General features: G+C 44.1%; 1 protein-coding gene across 1 annotated transcript in view; it reads right to left on the reverse strand.

Annotated features, from left to right (window-relative positions):
* ITGB5 (integrin subunit beta 5) overlaps positions 1–24,539 on the reverse strand; it is a 102,869-nt gene that overhangs the window by 9,893 nt on the left and 68,437 nt on the right. The window contains exon 11 of the mRNA XM_065413110.1: positions 555–777. Coding sequence (XP_065269182.1) covers positions 555–777 — 223 coding nt within the window. The remainder of the gene's footprint in view (positions 1–554; positions 778–24,539) is intronic.

Here is a 24,539-nt window from a genome sequence, read left to right on the forward strand (position 1 = left end):
CCCTGGCATCCTAGTGCTGTCTCCGTACTACATAGCAAGATGCATTGAAATGAAGCGGATCTGGCTGCCAGTAATTACCCAGTAGAACCCCCATTAGAACAAGGCATGAAATGACCTGTATTGGTCACTTTCTGCCAGGCTCAGACTGGTTTGCAGGAAAATTTCCCAAAGAGGCATCTGGACACCTCCAGCCACACGCTAACAATCCCCCAGTGCCTTCCCATAATTCCCTGTGTGTGCCCAAAAGGACAGGCAAATTCTCCCACAATTAATTGGAAAAGACTCACAAGTAGTGCAGCATACTGCTGCACAAAGGACCATGGGAGCCCTCAGACGTCCTAGTGACACACACATGGGGGAACACAGGGCAGACACTGCTCACACCTGGGCTAGGCTAAGCCAGGTGCCATCTCTGCAGTGAAGGCCTACCCTCAGGCAGCCGGACCAACCTGAAGCAGTGATAGAGGCCCCTTATTTGAAGGACTTCTGAAATCAAACACAATTTCCCTTCATGATGCAGAGTGAGCCATTCATGGGCACGGTTGGTGAGGTACCTTTTAGTGCTGCAGGCACCTGGGCAGGTAGGACATTTCTCGCACGTCTCTCCAAAGGCTCCGGGCTCGGTGCATTGGCATTTCCCACAGACACAGTTGCCTCTGCCGCTGCACATCTGACTGTCATTCGAAATGCAACGGTTAGTCTCCGTCGAGCAGTTGCAGTTGTCTCCGATGTAACCAGCATGGCACTTGCACTCCCCACAGTGACACTCTCCATGGCCTAAAGATAAGCGATAACAAGCACAAACAGCAGACTTCAGTGCAAGTGAACAGACGGGCTAGCTGGGGTTGGGATGCAGTGACAGTGTGCTGGAGGTAAAAAGGAACAGAGAGGCATCAGTAACATTCTTGATGTTACCGAGCTGAAGGGAGGGAGGTTAAAAGGATAAAAAGATGAATGCAAGACAAGTGCTTAAGTATCAAGTTACTTGGGGCCTTAGATAGAAAGTTCTTAGTGTCTAGTTATTGTTCTTTCTATTGTAACACACAGACTGGCCTGCAGTGGCAAAATCAGTCTGAACTTTTACAGCCCAGTGACAGTACACCTCTACCCCGATATAACGTGACCCGATATAACATGAATTCGGATATAATGCGGTAAAGCAGTGCTTCGGGGGGAGAGTGGAGGAGAGCTGCGCACTCCGGTGGATCAAAGCAAGTTCGATATAACACGGTTTCACCTATAACGCGGTAAGTTTTTTTGGCTCCCGAGGACAGCCTTTTCCAGCTTCCTCCCAATCTGCCATCCGGGGTCTTTTTCTATTATAACCTTCCTCTCCAGCTAACATATGACTGGCTACTACAGATTTTATGCTGCAGCCAGAGCAATCAGAATTTGGCTAAAGCAGGGGTCTCAAACACGCGGCCCGTGGGGTTCTTTCGTGCGGCCCGCCAAGCTCCCCAAGGCCCCGCCTACCCCATGCCGCCGCGAGCCCCGCACTGTTCCCTGAAGCGGCTGAACTACTGCATGTCCCTGCAGCCCCGGGCAGGGGGGTGGGAGGCGAGTAGAGGGCTCCGTGCTCATGCAGCTCCCATTGGCCGGGAACTGGGAACCGCGGCCAATGGGAGCTTTGGGGGAGGTACCTGGAGGAGCAGCAAGAGCAGCACATGGTGCCGTTTCCCCTCCCCCCCCCCGGGACTCCGGCTGCTTCCTGGAGCGGAGTGGGGCCAGGGACAGGGCAGGCAGGCAGGCAGGGAGCCTGCCCTGGCTGCGGTGCGCAGCGCTGCCACCCCAGATCCGCTCTAGGTAAGCGGCGCCGGGCCAGAGCCCGTACCCCGCACCCCTTCTGCACCCCAACCCCCTGCCCGGAGCCCCCTGCCACACCCTGCACCCCTCCTGCAACCCAACCCCCTGCCTGGAGCCCCTTGCCACACACTGCACCCCAACCCTCTGCCGCACCCCTCCCACACCCCAACTCCCTGCCCTGAGCCCCCTGCCGCACCCTGCACACCTCCTGCACTCCCTGCCCTGAGCCCCCGCTGCACCCTGCACACTTCTTGCACCCTACACCCCAATTCCCTGCCATACCCTGCACCTCAACTCCCTGCCCTGAGCCCCCGCCACACCCCACACCCCTCCTGCGCCCCCTGGGGGCAGGGAGGGGGCAGAGTTGGGGTGAGGACTTCAGGGAAGGGGTTGGAATGGGGGCAGGGAAGGGGTGAGAAGAGGCGGGGCAGGGGTGGGGCCTCATGGAAGGGGTGGAGTGGGGGCAGGGCCAGAGGCAGCAAGTGGGGGGTGTCAGTGATGCGGCCCTCGGGCCAATGCACTAGTCCTCATGCGGCCCTCGAGGTCATCTGAGTTTGAGACCCCTGGGCTAAAGCATGGTTGCTGTTTTCTCTGGATTAACATTTCGGATTCCTAGAGCCCCTTTAAAGTGCTACTCCACCTATTCTATTGACATTAAAGTGCAAACGAAGCCCTGATAGAACCTTTCAGCAACAACTCATTGCAGGAATAAAATATTCTTAACTGCTGCAAAGGGGTCAATATATACTTTGCTGTGCCCGTTACTATACATTTCAGATATTCAGGATTCAAGGCTTTCAATGCCGTGCAGAACGGGCCTAGCAGGTTTCCTCTTTCCTCTTCTATTTTTATAAGAAAAATTTCAGTAGTAGCCTAAAGTTTGTTGCTGTGTGAAGACTCCAGTCAAGCGAAATGGAGAATTGTTACCCCCTGGTTTAGCATTAGGATTTCTGCTGTTATTGGATCAGTTTAAAAAAAGGGGGGGGAAACCCTCAGATAATTTAAAGCTGAGGACAGCTAGAGGTGAAGTTCTTTCAGCATGCAGAGTTCTTCATTGTTCCAGCCTGGTAAAAGAAACATGCTAATAAAGGATACATTTGTTTATATATCTGCGGAGGGCTTTCTAAATGGCCTGAGAATTTCAATGTAAATCCAGCTCTCCCGGTTTACCACAGAGGGAAGCAAAGAAAACCCTACCCGGACAGTGATTTAAAGCAGAAGGGCCTGAAAAGTAGCAAAAGAGCAGCTGAGCCTTTGATTCTTCACACCCACCTTCCCTGCTGAAAGCTGGCAAAGGTTCTGAAACAACACCTTTAGGAATATTGCTTTTTAACCCAGATGTGGCTATGTCTCAGCTGCCCAGAACACGATGTTTAACAGATACATACTGCTTGGTGCTGGAGAGCTACGGTACAGTCAATATAATCTCGATACTCACTGTAGTTAACCAGTGGAAGCTGAAGCAGATACAGAAAAAACAGAGTTTGTGGTCACTTCTCTACAGTCTTCTTAGTATAACATCAGATTTTCCTAATGTACCCAGTGTGGCAATCAATGGAACTGCCCTCGTTGGGTTTTATGCCTGGCCTCCTCTTGTCCAAATGGCTCAGAAAGAAGAGCTTTCTCTCTCCACCTTTCCCCAAGCTCCTTCTGTCCCTCAGGTGTAGGACTCAGCTTTATTGTAGAGTGATCAAAAGTTGTTAGAGTGCTTTTTACAGCACTTTCCTGTTTAATGAACAAGGTATGTGCCATAATAATCAGGCTCCCTGATGAACTACTGGACACTCACTTCCTATGCTACCTTTTCTAGGTAGATCCCTAGCTAGATTCAGATGGGTTCCCTACCTCAGAAGGATGTTGGGAGGACAAATGTATTAGATTGTCAGGTGCTCTGATACTCAGGTGAGGGGCGCCCAAATAAATACCACAGATAGATTCACTGTGTGCATTTTAAAAATCAAACAATTGTTTTATCCTGAAGTTTGGGATGAATTTAGGATTGCTGGAAATTAGTGAGTACAGCATTGGTCCACGCCAGGCACAGAGTGGGCAGCTGCTGTTCAAATGCTTCCTCCTCCCCCTAGTCTCTGCAATGGGTTGTGATAAATCCAAATGCCTAGGGTTCAGTCTTTCATGTGACTGGTCCTGGTTTTGAACCTAGGTCTGAGCAGCGAAAGGCTACTGGATTAACCATTTCATAAGCCAGTTCATCATCCCTCCCTCCCCTCTCCTTTAACAGATGGAAATATCTACGGGCTTCTTTGGGAGAGTTTTCCCACACTACAATACACAGAGGGAGGAAATGCATCAGAATAAGCCCTGCTCGCCCCCCAAATAAATCCAGTACCTGAAGATTTATTTGCCAAAAAATTATCCACATAGTTACAAGTTACATTCCTGTTTCTTAGACACTGTCATTGATGGTTCTTTGTCAGCTCCAAGGAGAAGCAGCTGCACCTGCCACTGAAAATACCTCTCAGCCTCAAAGCACCTTGCTCATCAAACAATGCAGTAGATCTGGCAGCAGTCCCTCGGGTTTGTGGGCATTAGACAAGAGTTCCAATCGTTATCGATAAACGGAGAATGCAATACAGTGGTGCTCCTACTGTAGCTGTGGGACTTGGAGACAGCCTGAAAAGTCAATCATCTCAAAGGCTTTCAGTTATTGAAAGTGGAGCGTCAAGTTGTCAAGTGTGCGGTTTCATCAATCAGCTCCCTGGAAATAACGCTGGGATTCTTAACTACTTAACCCCAGGAGGAGGTCGCTTTCAAATGCATATTTTATAATGCCAAACAGTTTGAATATATGCTCATCAGCAAATTAATTACAGCTTCAGTTTCCCCACTGGAAACAGTCTCATGTTTCTCAGACAAGACTGCTAAAAAATATATGCAGATTCTTCTCTTCACCACAAGCACTCTGATTTCTCTGGCTTTCCACCACTCCTGCATTGGCAGAGGTGCCACAGCACATCTCAAATACAGGCGCTGGAAAACAGGAACGTCTTTTATTTTACTAGCCACCTCATTTGCCCCAAAGCCTCATTGATTATATGAGAATCTCAGCTTTCCCTTAAAATAAATTAACAGTAAGTTTCTAGCCCTCTTGGTTGCAGAGGAAATCTTGAACGCGTGAACCTTAAAGGCTCTAACACCAAAAAGGAAATAAAATGAACCCAAAATGTATTTACTTTTTAAAAGAGCTAATATTTTTAAGCCAATTTCATGATTTTGGGGGCCTGATTTATTTCTTTTGAATGCTTAGGGCTGGCACTGGCATTACTGTGGATTAAAGAGGGTTGGTTATTTTTTTAAGGCGGTACTACATTTAGTTCCTGACAAATCCAGGTGTGTGCTCCTGTGCTGCTATCATAGTGCACATGCACAAACTTTGTCCTTCATAGAATCATAGAAGTGCAGGCCTGGAAGGGACCCTCAAGAGCTCCTCTAAGCCATTCCCCCCTACACCGAGGCAGAATTAAATATACCTAGACCATCCCTGACAGGTGTTTATTCAACCTCCAGAGATGAGGATTTCACAACCTTGCTAAGTAACCTGTTCCAGTGCTCAACTCTCCTTATAGTTAGAATACCTCACCTGAATCTCCCTTGCTGTAAACTCCTTGTCCTAGAATTGATCACAGTCCTCTTTATAAAAACCTTTTACATATTTGAAGACTGTTCTCAGGTCCCTCCTCAGTCTTCTTTTCTCAAGACTAAACATGCCCAGTTTTTTTAACCTTTCCTTATCCAGGTCAGATTTTTATCATTTTTGTTGCTCTCCTCTGGACTTTCTCCAGTTTGTTCCCATCTTTCTTAAAGTGTGGTGCCCAAAACTGGACACAATATTCCATCTGAGGCCTCACCAGTGCCAAGTGGGGCAGAATTACCTCACCTCTCTTACATACGATGCTCCTATTAATACATCCCTGAATGACAACTGCCTTTTTCACAGCAGCACCACACTGTGGACTCAGATTCTATTTGTGATCCACTGTAACCCTCAGAACATTTTTGGCAGCATTTCTGCCTACTTAGTTACTCCCCATTTTGTATATGGGCATTTGATTTTTCCTTCCAAATGTAGTACTCTGCATATGTCTTTATTGAATTTCTATCTACCTTTGTATCTCACTGGCCTAATTTTCCACCAGCCGATGTTTCGGTGACAAGCAGCTGATGTCCAGGCTGGAAACTAGATCCTTAGGACTATGAAGTGTAAATAAATAGATCATGGGGGCTCCAGGAGATGAATAGTTGAAGGGGAAGAAACGAGGGTGGTGGAAGACACTCTGAGGCTTTGAACACTTGGAAAACATAGACCTCTATGTTTGGAAAAGAGTTATGGTTAGAAACAGTGTCTGCTTAGGCAAATAAATTAAACCACTTCCCGCTAAACAATTTCCATGACTCAGATGAGCCACAAACTTTAGCTTTTGTCTGAGTTCCAAGGGTGCAGATAACTGAGTTTTATGCAACGCAAGTCAACTAGCGTGCACTGTACTTTGGGTAACAGCAGTCGCTCTGCCAGATGTTTTGCATTGGTCAGAGGCAGGGAGAGCTCAGAAGCAGAGGAAGTTTTCAAAAGGAGGAGGGTATTAGTGTTCACTCCCATGAGCACACAATACTACTGGTGCTGCTCCAAAATGGCCTGGCAAAGGGAACATGTAAGGAAGGCTGGCATGAACATTCCAACGGGTTACAAGAGGCTAATGGGAACAGCGGCTTACCTGTTTGATGAAGGTTACTATGTAACCAGCAAATTAAGAGTCAGGAGGTCAAAATTCTCTGCTGGCATAAATGGGTACAGATCCTTGACTTCAGTGGACTTTTTCCCATTTACGTCAGCAGAGAATTTGGCTCATCTTTGCTCATCCACAAGATAGTATTGAAAAAAACAAGGCATTAAAAGGCAAATTGTAGGGCATGCCTTTGGTGAAATTAACATAGTCCCCAGGTATATTATAACTTCTAGGAGAGACACCTTCCAGGCATCCTGCCTTTGCACTGATTTCAATGGATTATCATATCTAAAGTGGCAGCAGAGAGAGGAGATGAGCCCCTCAGTGGTTGTCATTTCAAGACAAGTCACTCATTTCAGTCCCAAAGTTAACTACATTCTGCATAAATATGATGTCCCCTCATTTTTATGTTTGAAAATTATTTACATCAGAAAGAGTCATATACACTAAAGGAATTAATCCCACAGCCTTCTAAGTTTACAGCATGAATGCTTTGCGTCTCCCCCCTCTTTTTGGGTCTTTATCCCAGGTGTCCCACATTTGGGTATTGAGAGAGACGCAGCTAATTCTGCACTGTTTTCAAGATCCCAGCTACCAGACACCTGTGGCTGTGAAAGTGACACACTCACCCCGTTTCCTCACTTGTTTGGATGCTTTCAGGGGAAATGAGGACTTCACCTAACGCATGTGGCTTCAGAAAATGCTGTCCCATAAAGCCAACTAAGACTTACCTCAGGGCATAGTGGATTGCTATAGCTCCTGCAACAGCTACAACCAGACCTTTCTCATTTTACTTCTCTATGCTCATATGTAACTGAAATTGAAACACTAAATAGCACGTGTGTTCATTCTAACATGCGGCACTTGATAAGCAGAAAGCCAAAACGGACAGGTAGGCTAGATTTCTTAAAATAAAATCCTTTAATAAACTCTTACCACCCTACAGCTCTCCTGACTTTAGCTGACATTACTGGATATTCTCTGCTAAGTGAGTAGTGTCTCAGCCTAGCCTTGATCTGAACATGGTCTGTTCGTGACAGGTTTAGCGGAGGGGCCTGGGAGCTAGGACTCCTTGGTTCTATTCCTGCCTCTGCTATTGACTCACTGAGTGATCTATGTCTTTGTGCTTCACTTTACTGGCCTGTTTCCTACCCTGGTGTGTTTGGGGCTTAATCATTAATGCTTGAAAGCACTTTGAGAACCATACATGGAAGACATTATCCAAGTGCTCACAAGCATTAATATTTTAGCTTTAACCCTTTTGAGGATGGCATAATCTCTCTCCTGGGGGAAGGAGGGGACCCACTTCCTCCCCCGATTTCCTTATCCCTCAATTCCCTGTACACTGAAAAGGGTTGTGTGTCATCGCAGTCCTTCTTATGTAGGTCCATCCTCATTAATGGAGGTTTTTCTAACGTGCGATCAGAGAGCCTCAAACTCATCCACATCGCTCCTCAGCTCATCCGGAAGGGGCTGATAGAGAAGCATAAGTGATTCCTCGAGCTCAGGAGTCTGCCTCCATTAGGTGGGAAAATGTCAAATACATTCCCCATGCAGTTCTCCAGCTCCTCCCCCATAATCTTTCCTCTTCATCAGCTCTGAAGGGGAGTCAAGACTGAAGAATAGTTTTATAACTGAAGGTGACCCACACTTTAAAATTAGGGGGACAGACCTCTTACTTAGATCTCAGGCTACTTTGGTAACCCCTTTTATGACATTGACTTGGAAATGATTAGTTGCAAAAAGACAATATATGTGCAAAAATTCTTGGGGAGTATGTTGTGCATATGACACCTGCAAAGGTATCTTGTGTGTGTGTGTGTGTGTGTGTCTATATATATATATATATATATATATATATATATATGGAACCATCTATAAAGAAAGCAGAGGGAACTTTCTGCCTACAAAATTCCAGTCTCTTGTAGGGATCATTCGCAAGGAAGCAGAGGGGATTGTCTGCCTACAAAATTCCAGTCTCTTGCACACTTCATTTTCGAGTGTTGACAAAAGCCAATCCTCTAACCTGGCAGGAGCATTGAAGAATTCCATCTGCAAACACCTAATGAACATGATCCAAAAGGAACTCAGTCTCAGTCACTGAAGCTCATCCCATTTTTTCTTGTACTCCAGTCAGCATGACAAGAAGGCTGCTTGGCAAAGAGCCATTTACACTTGGCTCTTACAGACCCTTCCAAATACAGTGAAACTTCTATGGGGCAATTACAAGTTGTCTCCCCCCTACTTACTCCCTTCCCCGCCCCTACCTAGCTCCATTTAGGCTGGCAATAAATTTAATCTTCGCATTGTTGTCATGATCAAGAAACATCTACATTTATGCAGCCAGGACCCTGGGACATATGGTGAACACTCAGTTAGATGAAAGACAGATTGTGGGGCTTGGGAGAGACTACAGAGTTTTAACCCTTTCATTACCACTTATCATGCCATGCCTGTTGGAAGGAAATGCACCTTCACCTTTGTCCAGTGTTTGACTGGTCTAGCAATGGAACATCATGGCACAGCCAAGGAAAGCTGGCACAGCAGAGATGCAGCAATGCAGGGCCATCAGTGATGCTGTTAAATGGGTTAGCTTGAGCGTGCATAGAAAGGGGTAGTTCTCGGTCCCATTCTTTAGCCAAAAGAAGATGCAATTCCAAAGCAAGACTCCAGATCCCAACATCCCTGAACTTGAGGGTCCAAACTTTGTGGCTCAAGCCCATCTTTAATAAAAAAAAAAAAAAGTCAGGAGGAACACCGCTCTCCCAAGGCAGAGGCACTTCATGCCCCCTGGCTGGACCTCATTACGAAGGATCATCCCTAGAGCAGAGAGATTCTTTCTGTGAGAAATCGCAAACCATGGGAAACTCACCTGGTTCCATATTTTGATATAAACACAAGAGTCTGGGCCAAGTTTGCAAAAGATTCACAAGGTTTGGCAAGGCTCTTGGAATGAGTTAAGGTTTTCATTAAAAAAACAAGACAAACTCCGCAGCTTGGGCTGCACCACTTTAAAAACCAGAGACCAATTGACAGAATGCTTCCATCACTACTGTGGCCAAGCATTTCACCCCTTTTCTCTTTAATCTCCGATGGTGTTTAATGCCTCATTAGCATGCCTTATCGATAACGAAAGGTCTGCTGGAGGACAAGAGGGGGACACCTATGAAAAAGAGGCAGCTGGGGCAGCATTTTCTGCAGCTGGGTTTCCTAGGGAAGGCTGCCAGATTTCAGAAAGGTTACAAGTGGCATCTATACAGATAAGGGTCTGTATGGGGTAAAAGAAAGGATAAACAGGGGAAAGTTTCCCTTCCACGCAGGGAGTGGAAACCCTGCCAAGTAAGCTTTGGTCCATTTGGGAAAGAACAAGCAGTCGACTACTGTTCTGTTTTGACAATGAGGAGTCCTTGTGTCACTTTAGAGACTAACAAATTTATTTGGGCATAAGCCAAGATCATGCCATTTCAGAGAGCAATGGTGAGATGTTATTCTTCTAGACACACAGAGGACCAGTTAAAAATGAATAAATTATGAACTGAAACAAGGGCAGAAATATGATTAGTTTCCCAATGGAGACACCATGGAGACACCATGCAAAAGCAATGATAACTATGATATTTATGGCATAGTTCATTTAACCTGAAAGGAAACCTAAGCACTTTATAACCTAACATACAAAACTATATCCAAGATTAATTTTTCCCACCAGTACAATGCAGTCACTTCTGGGGTGAAACATAGCAACTGTTCAACCGAATGCAACTATACCGCATTCATCTTTGGCCAGAAAGTGAAGACTCCTGGACCCATCTGAAACTGCAGGGAGTTTACATAGGCAAAATATAATCACCAGAGGAGTTGAAATACCCTATTTCTGAGAAAAGGTAACATAGGTTCTTTAACGGCCACAGGCGGTGTCTAGGACTGTAAGGTTTACATTTCATCAGAAAGACGATACCTCTAGCAAATCCAGTGATCACATGACGTTTATCATATGTTCAAGGAAAAGATCTATAGAAGCAAAAAAACCATATTGTGACAATTTTGGGTTAGTTAGTCCCATTAAACTCTCCACACGAAGCACAGGAAAATAAAACTGTGTGCTAGTAAAGCAGCATTTGAGTAATTGCACTGTCTGTTTTCAGGGCTAGCCCTCAGCCAAGTTGTCAACCATAATTGTTAGAAGTCAGATAAAGCTGTCCTTGACCCACTCTACTGCTGGACTGACAGACAAGCTACTGCCATTCTCTGCTGGGGAAAGAAGCTGGGGGTTGCTAGCTGGCATTCCAGATATGTAAAAAGACCCTTGGAACAAAGGATGAAAAGCTGGAAACTTTGGTTGAATGGGGGAGGCACCATGCTAAAACAGAAGGTAGGAGGGCTAAAGGGGAAAAATCCCTCAAGCTGTCATTTCAGTGTACAGTTGCAGGGAGCGAGGCAAGGAGGGTAGCAAGCTGTACTGCCAAAGGATACAAAGTGAATTTGTGACAGAAGGGCCTCTCAGGGTTCAGTTTGGTTAGTTGCCCAAGCTTCTGAGTTCTGCAAAGTTGGGCTGCAAATATTTATCATTCTCATCAATTTAAGCATTTCTGCATATTTAATATTTAGTGCTTCCTCATTCATTTAATTCAATCCTCATTAATCTCTGGAGAACAGGCCCCTGAGATTCCCAGTGCTTCTGTTTCCAGCTGGAAATCCTGGCGGAAAGGCCTCTTGTGGTACTTCCAGGTCTGGTACAGGCCAAACTCATCGGAACATTTTAGTCTTTTCACAGAGGCCTGTAGTTATGGGGCAGCTGGTCACAAGTTTGAGCCTCTGTGATGCCTGGATGCAGTCGAGCAGACGACCAGGTATACAGGCCAATGTGGGAGGTGAGTATGGGGCCTTGGCCCTGTCATCTGCCCAGTCCCCTTTCCAAGTCCTGTTATTGAAGGGAGAGCAAGAGCAAGGAGTCCATGCTCTTCCTAGAGCAGAGGTTGCTGTTGTGAATGTACCCTGCATATCCACATGTGGGGAAGCTTATTGTCCACCCCTCGATGGCTGCACCAGGGCCTCTGCCAGTTGTGTAACCGGGGGAAGCGTCTCCAGTCAGCAAAGCTGTCCATGGACAACCTGACGCCAGCCCAGAGCTAAACGTGATTCATTTTCTTCCTGTGCACAATTCCAGCATGAGACTAATTAAAAAAAAATAAAAATCCACAATCATTTTTATTTCTGAAGCCACTTTGCTGCAAACCGGAGAGGAGGAGCCCCTGGCAGCATGCAGCTGCCAAACCCAGAGGTGCATATTTGTTCTATTTAACACAGAGGCTAGGGCTAGAGAAAGGGAGGTGTCTGATTTGTGCTGCACTGCATTGAACATCCCTGGGCTAAATTAATTCCAGTCGTCCCGTCGCACATACAAAGAAACAAAGGACAGAGGAAGCAAAACTGAGAGGGAGAATGAGGGAGAGAAAACCTTATGTTGTTATTCTACCAATCCAGAGTACGTGCATTCCACAGGAACACACAGTGCTGTCAAGCACAAGAGGAGAGACCGAACAAGTTTGCAGAGACAGACTCAGAGGAGGAAAGGTTAAGGGGTAAATAGGAAAAAGAAAAACAAAAATAGGGAGGAGATGTGAAGAGCCAAGAAAATGCTGCTGGATTTTTACTGCACCTTATTCAAACTGGTCTCTGTTAGCCAGGCAGTGCAAGAGCTACAGATTACCATTCCCCAAAGTGGAAATTCTGGCATGACATATTCCTTTATTTTCTTTACTGTGTGAAGCTGCAAACCTCTATGAAGTGTCGTAAGCCACACAGAGCACATGCACCAGCGTAATCAGGCAGGATGCCCTATGCTGCTAGCCCTCTTCATGCAGGATCTCAGCTCAGGAATCCCTTGGGCCTACATGACTTGCAGTCTGAAAGGCTGCAAAAGGACATAAAGCAGAACTGTGCAAATACCCGATTTTTCAGTTCATTAGCAGTTAAAAAAAAATTCATTGCAGATCAACCAAAACGTTTTGTTCAACCCAAAACTAAATGTTTCATTTTTGAGCTTTTAAATTTTTTTTATAAAATTGAAATAATTTTGAAAAATGTCACTTGGAATCAAAAAGTTCTGATTTTTTTCAAATCCCCTCCCCCCCAAACCAATTTGACAAAATCAGTATGAATTCACAAAACATTTCAATTAACCCGACTGTATTTTGTGGCAAAAAGAGTACCAGACAAAAAATTCTGCCCAGCATGAGTATAAAGCAAAAGGTGGAGGAAAAGGAAACGTGCACTCAGTTACCATTGTGACGAATGCAGTAAAAATACCTGAATTAGATAAGGACAGATTAGATGGATGAAATGTTTCTAAAGGCTGGTTCTTGTGCCCCCAGCAATAAAGACCTTTACCTCAAATTCCCTATTCAGGTTAAAAAAAATATGTATAGTTGGGAAGTTGACTCCAGACCCATTTTCCTTCACTCTTTTCTTCAACCCAAGAAACCCAAGAGAGTGACAGCAGCAACCATCGATTGCTAAACTGGGGACTGGGGATATATTCATCGACTTTCTCCCCCAGACATATTGGAGGGACCCTCTCTGCTTTATTTTGGCCTTTGCCTGGACACATCATGTAGGGATTGCTCTTTGCAATTATGTGGGTGTCCTCATGTGCTCGATTATGTGCAACAGCTGGAGATTGGGCACGGATGGGTTTTGATCCTTTTCATCTTCTAGATCTATATTTTTCTGTTAAATATTTAGAAGTGTCCCAGAATGTACATCCTTTTTTTTTTTTTTTTCCCCCCAACAAGAGGAAACCAGACGCACCAGGAGTAAACCATAAACAGAACAGAAACCAGATTGAGGAAAAATAAAAACAGAAGAAAACAGAGATATACCTGAGAAAAAACTGACTGTCAAAGAAAGAGGAAATGAACCTTTAAGAGGGCTCTTGTACTTTAGAAAGACTAATGTAAGCAAAACACAGAGTACCTCTAAACATTCCCTAAAAGTCTCAACATAGAAAGAGCATACTTAGTCTGAGTGTCCTCAGAAACTTAAACAGAACTTATAGAGTACCTCTCATACAATATGCATATTGACAGCTATACACTGGACCTGTAAGAATTATTGTATGGAAGGAAAATAAAAGAAGTTTGTAAAAATGAATCTCAGAAACTGCCCAATGTCCACACACATTTGTGCACCTATGCAGCTACAACAGGCATTTAAGACTGGTGAATGGAAATCCATGTATGAATCAAAATAGAATTTGCTGTCGTAAGAGCAAGACTTGTAATATAATTAAACTTGACATCCTTGTGGGATGACAATACCAAAGAAGCCCACCAAAGTAGCATTTAACTTCAGAAATGGGAACTATACAAAAATGAGGAATCTAGTTAAAAAGAAATTAAAAGTTACAGTCACAAAAGTGAAATGCCTGCTAGCTGCATGGAAACGTTTTAAAAACACCATAATAGCTCAAATTAAATGTATACCCCCAAGTTAAAAAATAGAGGACCAAAAAAAGTGCCTCCGTGGCTAAACAACAAAGAAAAAGAAGCAATTAGAGGCAAAAATGCATCCTTTAAAAACTGGAAGTCAAATACTACTGAGGAAAATAGAGAGGAACATAAACTCTGGCAAATTAGGTGTAAAAGTATAATTGGGCAGGCCAAAAAAAGAATTTGAAGAGCAAAGGACTCAAAAACTAAACGCAAAAATGTTGTTAAGCACATCGGGAGCAGGAAGCCTGCCAAACAAGCAGTGGGGCCACTGGACAATCGAGGTGCTAAAGGAGCACTCAAGGAAAATAAGGCCATTGTGGAGAAGCTGAATTAATTCTTTGCATTGGTCTTCACTGCAGAGGATGTGAGGGAGATTCCCACATCTGAGCTATTCTTTTTAGGTGACAAATCTAATAAACTGCTCCAGATCAAAGTGTCATGACAGACAGCTGCTGCTTCCCACCCCTGAAGTAGCTGCATTTCAGTGATCAATGAAATTAAGCCTATATCTAGGATGTTTGCCAAAGACAGTGGCAACGCTGGTTTGTACTTATTTAAAGTCAATCTCTACTAGAAAACACACATGAAAAAGGGCTACAGAGTAAATGGCAGCTGCACCTGATTTGAGATCGGAGTGTTCTTCTGCAGACAGATCAGCCCAGATGCATGGTCAAACAAGGATCCACAGTTAAACCGGCTACGAATAGAAAGAGCAACCTCACTATGAGTGAAACTAATAATTGGCTGCTGCTTACTCCTGTTCAAATCAGTCCTCATTACATTGGCAAGACCTGTCTGCTCCAGTTGACCTCAACCTTACATTTCCTTACACTAATCCGTGTGACAACAGTAAATGGAACATGCTCAGCCTAATGGTTCTAACGCACTTAGCAAGGGAACAAGACAGGGTTAGTAGGCCCCAAGTTTGGCTCACTTTCTCATCAAATATGTATGCAGAGTGCATGTGAATCCTTATTGGAGCCAAAACATTTCATGAATCAGGGGGGAAAAAATACAGCTTAAGCATACAAAGATGTAATACCTATAAAAGCTGACGCACGGGGTTAGCCTTTTAAATGGTCATGTCAAACAAGACACAGAGCCCCTCATTCCTTCATTCAGAGCTCACGTGTGTGTAGTCTATGAATCCAAGATTAGGATAGAAGAAGTCTCAATGGGGTTTTGTTTAACTTAATTGGTTTCCTAATCTATTTCTTGTCCTTATTCAGCTAAATTGTTTTTGATTTGTTTTAACATATGAAATGCTTTGAATCAGGGTTTTGGTTGCTGGGTTTTATCAGCAATAAAAATTAACATAAAATGGAATTGTGTAGCTGAATTAAGGTTAATATAAACTCATCGACTTATGGACTTTAAGGCCAGAAGGGACCATCATGATTATATAGTCTGACCTCCTGGACATCGCAAGCCACAGAACCTTGCCCACCCACTCCTGTAATAGGCCCATAACCTCTGGCTGAGTTACTGAAGTCCTCAAGTCGTGATTTAAAGACTTCAAGTTACAGAGAATCCGCCATTTACACTAGTTTAAACCTGCAAGTGATCCATGTCCCATGCTGCAGAGGAAGGCGAAAACCCCCAGGGTCTCTATAGAACTTTAGGAAAATGTGTAGCCTGAACAGAAGGGCTCTCAACTTTTTCAGTGTGGACCACAACTTAATAGCGAGATCCTCACATGGATGCATCCCCCTGCCTTTACACTTGCATAACATCCCTCTGGCAAACACAGCCATTGCTTACATGGAAAAGTATTAAATTTCATTGCAGCAGGGAGAGATAGCTCAGTGGTTTGAGCATTGGCCTGCTAAACCCAGGGTTGTGAGTTCAATCCTTGAGGGGACCACTTAGGAATCTGGGGCAAAATCAGTACTTGGTCCAGCTAGTGAAGGCAGGGGGCTGGACTTAATGACCTTTCAAGGTCCCTTCTAGTTCTAGGAGATAGGCTATCTCCATTAATTTGTTTATTTAATTTAGCTAAAATAGATTAAGCAGCTGGAAACAAGGTGGAGGAGCCAGAATCATTAGGACTAGCCATCTCCCTAGCAACTGCCACGGACCACAGTCTGAGACTTGCCGCCGTAACAGGAATTGAACGCCATACTTTTAAAATATAAAGACAGATGTTTTATCCACGAGGCCACACAATATTAAATTTGCATCCAGGAGAAGTTAGAAGTTTTCTGGCCACTGGTTTCCTCTCACATTTATCCATACGTCCAACATGAATAAATTGAGAACATACAAATAAAAAGAGGTAATTTTTAAAAGCACTGTAGAATTCAAAGTGTGCTAGAGTTCATTCCAAGATCTCCAAAAATGGAAACTTTCACTAAGTCAGACCTAGCTTACTGCATCTTTATTTGTTGAACAAAAATGTAAGACAGATGAAGGAGAACAGGAATGTTCTCTATGCTGGTTCTATATTTCTCCATACAGAAGGAACTTGCTATCTTTGTATATGATCTTCACAAAGTAACACTGCGACGCTTGGTTTAGTAAATTCAGATTCCACTACCAATTTCAGCCCTGTTTGGAAAATAACAGGACTGTACTTTTTCTACCTTAACACAAGTTGCCGTCACCATTTTCAATTTAGGTGTTTTTTTTTTCATCCCCCAAAAAATTCTCATAACATTTTTCTTTAGAACAATTCATGTCTGAAGCTCAACTGAGTGAAAAGTACATTTTAAAAGTGGGGAAAGGAAATAAGTTTTCATACAGCACATGATTTGTTTGTGGAACTCATTGTGACAAGGTGTTAATGAAGATTCAAAAAAGGGCTTGGCATTTAGAAGGTAAACAAGACTATCTAGAGTGATGATAATAATAACCATTAAAAAATCCCAAGAGCTCTGAAATGGATATAAAGCCTTATGTTTTGAATAGCCTAAGCCAACCTCTCACTACTGGGAGTTAGGAAACAACTGTCCCTGGAGGTAGATTATCCCATAACTGCTACTGCAGGGTTCCTTGCACCTTCCTCTGAGGCCTTTGGTGCCGACCACTGTCAGAGACAGGACACTGGACTAGATGGAGCTTTAGTCTGATCCACGATGTCAGTTCCTATACTATAGCCTTCAAGAGTAACCCTATCTGAATCAACCAGCAGGCTTGCATGATGAAGAAGGGGAGAAGAAAGGTGCTGCTAGTGGAGGAATCAGTAAGGAAAGCATCTTCCAAGCATATACCACCGTAACGGTGATCTGAATCTAGCTCCTCATCTTCACTTTGCAACCCACATTTCCCATTGTCTCCTGCTGCCATTTGTGGTTCTGCAGCTCAGGGCAGGAGAGAGAGCGATCTAGAGAAACCCACAGTACTATAAACCTCCCTAATAAATGCACATCTGACCCAGAGAGTGTTTGAGTTCAACCTTCCCCAACTGCCCTCCCTTCCCCCTAACCCTTATAACCACCACAAGCAACCACTGTTTGAATGGCACATCAGGAGCCTTCAAACTGCTGCTAATGATTTGGGCTGTGATCTCTAACCAAACAGCTGGTGTCAAGGGATTGCTCAATAGTCTTGTGACAGTTTAGGAACAACAGTACAGTGACTCTCAGCTTTAATCATCAAACTGAGCCTCAAAAGATTTCATATCATTTGGGTGCTCCTGCTCAGCACTCTATCTTCAACCTCCTGTAATTGCTGCAGAATTACACAGAATGTGAAAGTGTAGGCTACATATGAACTTCAGTAGCAGCAATTAAAGAGACAGGGCACTTTTTACCCCACAGCTGCATGATTCATCTTTATGGCATGGCATCTGCAGCCACTGCACAATCATAACATTTCGGAATACTTTAAACAATATTCTGTCCGAATCAAAAGACTATTTTTAACTTCTGCACCCATGTCTCTAGTAGCCTTTTTGTCTTTCCCAGTTATCTCCAGGTTTTCCATTCAATGCACTGCATTAACCTTGGGACTTTGCTTATACTCTTTTGCAAGAACGAAAAAGGAAAAAAAAAAATGTTGACATGACAAAAACATTAAAAGTGTGGTTTAGGCTTCATTCCCTTATGAATGCCTCTTTCATCCACAGGGCGCAGCGTCCCGTTCTGACATGCCCTAAATTTGCTTTGGAAAGCTCACAAACATCGGAGTCATCAGACACAAAGTATAAACAAGCTCTCTTGCTTTCCCCTCAAAAATCGCAAACTCATAACCCACACCCTACAAGTTATTACATACAATGTTTACAGTGGCTATGATTCCTTTTTAAGCCTACCAGAATTCTAGGCTGAAATTTTCAAACTAAAATTAGGCCCTTCAGCAAAAGTGGCCTCATTTTCAGAGGTACTGGACACCCAGAGCTGTCAGGAATGAACACATGTGTTATTTAGGTAACTTACTTTCAGTGCAAGTGCTTAACTTTACTCACCCGTGTTTAAAGTATTTAGGTAAAAATAGTCTGAAGCAGGAGTTCTCAATCTTTTTCTTTCTGAGCCCCCCCACCACCACCCCTGCCTGTGCCACAACTGTTTTTCAGTAGATTAAAAACCAGGGAGTAGCAAGCAGAGCAACTGCCCAGGGCCCTATGCCACAGGGGGCTCTGTGAAGCTAAATTGCTTGGGCTTCGGCTTCAGCCCTGGGCAGCAGTGAGTCTAACACTGGCCCTCCTCTCTGGTTTATTTTGGCAGAACCCCTGAAACCTGCTCGCGGCTCCCCAGGGGCCCCCGGACTCCTGGTTGAGGACTGCTGGTCTGAAGGTTCATTCTGCTTTAGCGAAGAGGTGTGAACATAGGGCAGATGAACTGCCGTCCTGTCTGTATTAATGGAAGCCAATTGTCTGGAATGTCAGAGCTTGGTACCGCCTATGTCTTCGCTGCTAAAAATGCTGTGCTTTTTTACCTCAGGGTAACTAATGTGCATGAGCTATCCTGGGGTTAAAACACAGTGAGGACAAAGCAGTCTAGGTTTATTGTGAAGTAATCTAGGGGTTTGTCTACACTAGGGAGCTTGCAGTGGCACAGCTGTACTGACGGAGCTGCACCCCTGTAAGATCGCTTGTGTAGCCACTCTATGCCGACAGGAGAGAGCTCTCCCATCGACATAATAAAACCACCTCCACAAGTGATGGTAGCTACATCAGTGGAAGAAACACCCCCGCACCCTCCCCCCGTGACATAGCGCTGTCCACACTGGCGCTTCTGTCAATGTATCTCATGTCGCTCAGGGGTGTGGTTTTTTCATATCCCTGAGCGACATATTATACCAACAAAAGTGGCATTGTAAACAAGCCATGGTGAGGTCAGCCCTATACCCCCGCCTAGGACTGAGCTTGCCTAACTTATCTCACAGTCAATCCACAGTGCCTTGCCTTCACTGTGTTTTTACCTCAGGAAAGCTCACATGCATACATTAGTTATCTTGAGGTAAAAGACACACCCTTGTTAGCAGTGAAGGCAAAGGTCTACAAAAATGCTTATCAAGAGATGTCACTGGAGATGGGAGTGGGAGTTTGGCAGCTTATATCCAGGATAATTAAGAAGCCTTTCTAAGAGGGAGCCCTGCACTGGAAAATGTATAATGGCATGTTTGACATTGCAGACTCTGATTTGTAATAGAATGCAGGTTTGGTTTTGACCCAGTAAATCAATGACCTAAAATCAGTGGAATTGCACTATGGTACTTGGATTGTCAGGTCTTTAGAACAGGGAACTTTTTGTTGTTTGCACAGTGCATAGCACAATGGGGTCTTGATGCATGACTGGGGCTCCTAGTGCAACCTCAATACAAATAACCACCCACACCACAATGGATGAATAAGGCTATAGGAAGTGTCTAGGATTGTGGTAATTAGCATGATAGCAGGCCTCACTGCTGGTATCACAGTGCCTGCTCCAGGGAAGAAATGCCACCCACAATATGAGTGCCAAGAGCTGGTATTGCAGTGTTTGGCCAACACCTTACCCTCTCTATTGCATAACCAAGGTACCAGGGATAACTGGGATCCCATTCCAAGCTAAGCAGTGCACCTTCCTGTTGGATCTCCTGGAAGGGCCGGGTTAACAAATATCATGGAGCCAGGGATTAGGGCACCAGAAACTGAATTACAGCAACTAGGAGTTAGATTTCTAATTGAAGAGTTTGTTTAAAAACAAAAAATTTGCTTTACCTGGTTTAAAATGTCTGGGTCACTTCCAGTTCTTCCCTTTTTAATAAAATAAAAAAGAACTCAAAACAAAACATTGCCAAGGATCTGTTGATTCTCAGCACCTCTAAGGATCTAGTGCTTGGGTAGGTGGCTATTGCTGCATCACACACAAAGCTAGCCCCTGTTAGCGGCTAAATACACATGTAATCTGCTGACTTGGATTCCTAAATCACTATTGAAAATGGACCTTTAAGGGCTTTCACATATTTCACCCATGGTGCTTTACTCCCACATACATGGTATCTTCTCACATTGCATATGCTCTTGAGAGGCAGTGTGGTCTAGTGGTTAGCACACAGAAGTAGAAGTCAGGATTCCTGGTTCGATCCACAGATATATCATTTAACTTCTTTGTGCCTCAGGTTATCAACAATAGTTACAATAATTAAGTTTCACAATAGTTAGGACGGTGTCACCGTGATTAACTAATATTAGCAAAATGCTTGATAAACCACAGAGTCTGCTCGACTTTTTTAAAAGGACAGGATAGACTATAAATTCCTGATCCCACAGGCCCACTAATTCCTCATACGAGTAAGTTCTATGTCAGGTAGTGGGAGAACCAGTTTAGAGTTTATATCAACATTATTATTCTTCATTTGTACTGCATTCCTGCTTAGAGGCGCCGCCCTGTTGTGATAGGCACAGTACAAAGATAACAAAAGAGACGGTCCTTGTCCTGACGGGTTTACAAACTATGTATAAGGTTACAGACAACAGGAAGCTACAACAAACAGACCGGGAGCACGGGATAGCAAGGAACTGATTAAACAGCATGAGTTTGAAGTGATTTTCTATAAAGCTACTACTAAAGTACAGTAGACACTGCAAGTAACAGATTATCGTGGCTATTTAAAAAATCATAGGAATATTCTTTTTCCTTCCCCACATAGCAATCAAAACGTTACAGATCTGAAGAGAGTTGTGCATTTCCCAGCATGATGTGCACCACCGTGCTGTATTCAGAAAGCTTCTCTATTTTCAGCATCCAGTGACAGATGTCTGTCTAAATCTGTCAGGGCAATATGATGCTCTTTCAAGAGAAGAGCACAAGCAGACCATCAGTGGATTTAGGAAACAGCAACTTCCTGTTTAGTCTAGGTGTGGTACATTCCTCATTTGAATAATCAACTGATTTATTTTTCAAGGGAAAAAACAGACTTCCAGTGAAATGTTGTTTGTCTGTCTCTTGTGTTTTGGGGACAGCGGCAGTTATACAAAGCATTCTATGCCTCCTCTCCAGGAATCATTCAACTGTGGTTTAAAACAGCTATTCTTGGACTCAGGAAACAATGGAACAATGTCGCTGGTTTGTAAATAGCTGGAAGCAATCTTAGTCAACAGTTATAGTGCATCATAATGCCAGTGAATTATTTTCGCAGCCATTCTTCAGGGAGACACAGTACTGAACTGCCTCTCAATGGTATGGCTATTTACAGGAATAGGCATAATATCTTGGGTAATCACATGACTGCCACCTTGTTTAGTGGGGGACATATATTCAGATGCATGAGACAAGCCAGCCTATGATGTTCCAGTTCTACATCTAGAGTAGTGACATTCTTGTTTCCCTTTAAAATGGGTCCCATCCAACCTCCGTATAACTCATCCACTCATTTTGCTGCATGGAAAGAGAACCTACATACACTTCTGTGCCCAGCAGTTTCTGCACTGGAAACGGTGAAAAGAACAGGAGGTGCAACATAGCTCTTTGTAATGACTGAGGAGGAAGCTAAGGGTGTTTCTTAAAGTGAGTTATCCATAGGGAACGAGGCTTTGGCATGTTCATATACATAATAAAAGACAGTTCCTGCCTTCCTATCTCATGGAAGATACTTACAAATGGAGACAGGAGAGAGCTCCCTCACTGACCACAGTATTGAGCTCCGTGCTGTGCAGCTCCCAATCGTCTCAAACTGAGAGACTAAAAGGTCATTTCTTACTAATAGATCCCATTAAAATCTTTGCTGTTTTGTTTACTAGTCATTATTCTATTAAAGTAATAATGAGGAGGAGAGGTGGGCCCAAGTCACAAAGTTTAGATCAAGACATGCATTACCTGAAAGAGTTTGGGGATGTTAGATCCAGGGATACCAGAGATTGTCCCACCGCAAAACTGGGCTGTGACTTCCCCAAAGGTCGGACCTGTTCATTCAAGACTGGGGTTTTCAATCAGGCCCATCCACAGTTTAAAGCGAAAAAGATGTAGAAGTGTCCCAGATTAGTTGCTGGTTGGGATACAGTACTGGAGGGCAGGCAAGTCAGTGAACAGGCCAGTGGAATGGGACTTGACAGACATGGGCTCTATTTCCAGCTCTGCCACTGAACAGGTGTGTGACCTTGAGCAGGTCTCTTCACCTCTCTCTGCCTCTATTTTCCCTGGTCTTCAGGGCAGGAACTGTCTTTTATTATGTATATGAACAGTGTGTAGCACAATGGGATCCTGATCTCAGTTAGAGCTTTAGACATTACAGCAATACAAATATAATAAAGGTCTGAAGATTTTTATATTTTTAAATCTGTTTTTAGAACTGTTTAAAACCCCACAATCCAAAACCACTTGGCTGCTGGTCGAGATGCCAGAAGCACTTTATAGGCCCATCTCCCTTTGATCTTATGGTACTTCCTATGGTGCACAAGGGTGCAAAGGATTCCAGAGAGTATGACAGGAGATGACTAAACTGCTGATTGGGGTGAGCCAATATGAGCAAAGCCTGAGAACACAAATGTTGGTGGGGAGGGGGAACAACCTTTTTTTTCCCATTTACCTTTTTAACTTCATTTTTCTAGAGGAAGGTGCCAATGACTCTAATACAAGCATAGGAAAATCTAATAAAAACATAGATTCATAGATTCTAAGGCCAGAAGGAACCAATGTGATCATCTAGTATGACTTCCTGTACAACACAGGGCAGAGAACTTCTCCAAAATAATTCCTGTTTAAACTGGAGCAAGCCTTTTAAAAAAACATCCAATCTTAATTTAAGAATTGCCAGTAATGGAAAATTCACCACAGCCCGTGGTAAATTTTTCCCTTGGTTAATTCCCCTTACTGTTAAAAATGTACGCCTTATTTCCAGTCTGAATTTGTCTGGCTTCAACTTCTTGCCATTGGATCTTGTTATAACTTTGTCTGCTAGACTAAAGAGCCCATTATTAAATATTTGTTCCTCAGGTAGGTATTTACAGACTGTAACTGAGTCTCCAGTTAACCCAGTGTTTCCCCAAACGGTGGGTCCTAACCCACCAGTGGGTTGCAGTGAATATCTAGGCAAGTCACCTGTCACTGACCCCCCATGTCACTTTCACACTGTGCATGCTCTGGGAGCGCTCCTGCCCACCAGGAAAGGGTATTGACCCAGCTGCCCCTCCATCATGATGGAGGAGCGGTCGGGCCAAATATGAGTGAATGGTGTTGCGACCTGGCACGTTGCAGCTCTACTCAGGTTTGGCCCAGCCACCCCTTCATCATGACAGAGAGGCAGCTGGGCCAATCCTGAATGGTGCTGAGACCCTGTGTGGTGGGTCGCAATGCCTTGAGTGGGGAGCCGGGTTTCAGTTAGGCCTCTCAAACATGAAAGGATCTTTGACTGGCTAATTCTCTCCAGGACAGAGAGAGCCCGGAGGCTCTGTGTTTTCTGGTGTTTTGTTGTAGCCTGTCTTCCACTCTCACTTAAAGGAGTGATGACCTCAAACTACCGGGGAGCAGCAGGCATCAGAGCTCTCTATTCACAGGGGCTGGGAAAGAGAGAACAAGGGCACTGGAGGGAACTGAGCAGAGGACTTGGGCTGGAGTGCTAGCACCGTGGAAAGCACATAATTTTGTGTTTTTCTTTTTTTCTTTGGTGTTAGAATAAAAAAAAAAAAAGTAAATGGTAGTTACACACGCATGCACAATATATAGGTAATGGTGGGTCCCCCAAAAAAGAAAAATGCAATGGGTGGTTCACCTTAGTAAAAAGTTTGGGAACCATTGCCTTGACCTTCTCTTTCCTAAACTACATAGATAGAGTTCTTTGAGTCTAACACTATACAGCATGTTCTTCAATCCAACAAATTGCTAAAAGATCCAAATAACAGTCACGGTCTGAACAGAGTAAAGTGCTGAGCTATCCCGACAATTCAGTGGTTAGACATACAAAGGTATTGGTATGCGAGTTAAAAACCCAAACAAATCCAAGATCCCCAAAGGTGACTGGGCAGAATATGGGGCAGAGTCCATTTTAGAGGCACCAAATTTATTTGCAAACCGCAACATAAGCTGCGTGCCTTGCATATTCTTAGCCTGCCAATAGTATTGGATCCTGCCACAGGAATAAG

Source organism: Emys orbicularis, chromosome 11 (assembly GCF_028017835.1).
Source record: "Emys orbicularis isolate rEmyOrb1 chromosome 11, rEmyOrb1.hap1, whole genome shotgun sequence".
In the NCBI taxonomy this organism is placed as follows: Eukaryota; Metazoa; Chordata; order Testudines; family Emydidae; genus Emys; species Emys orbicularis.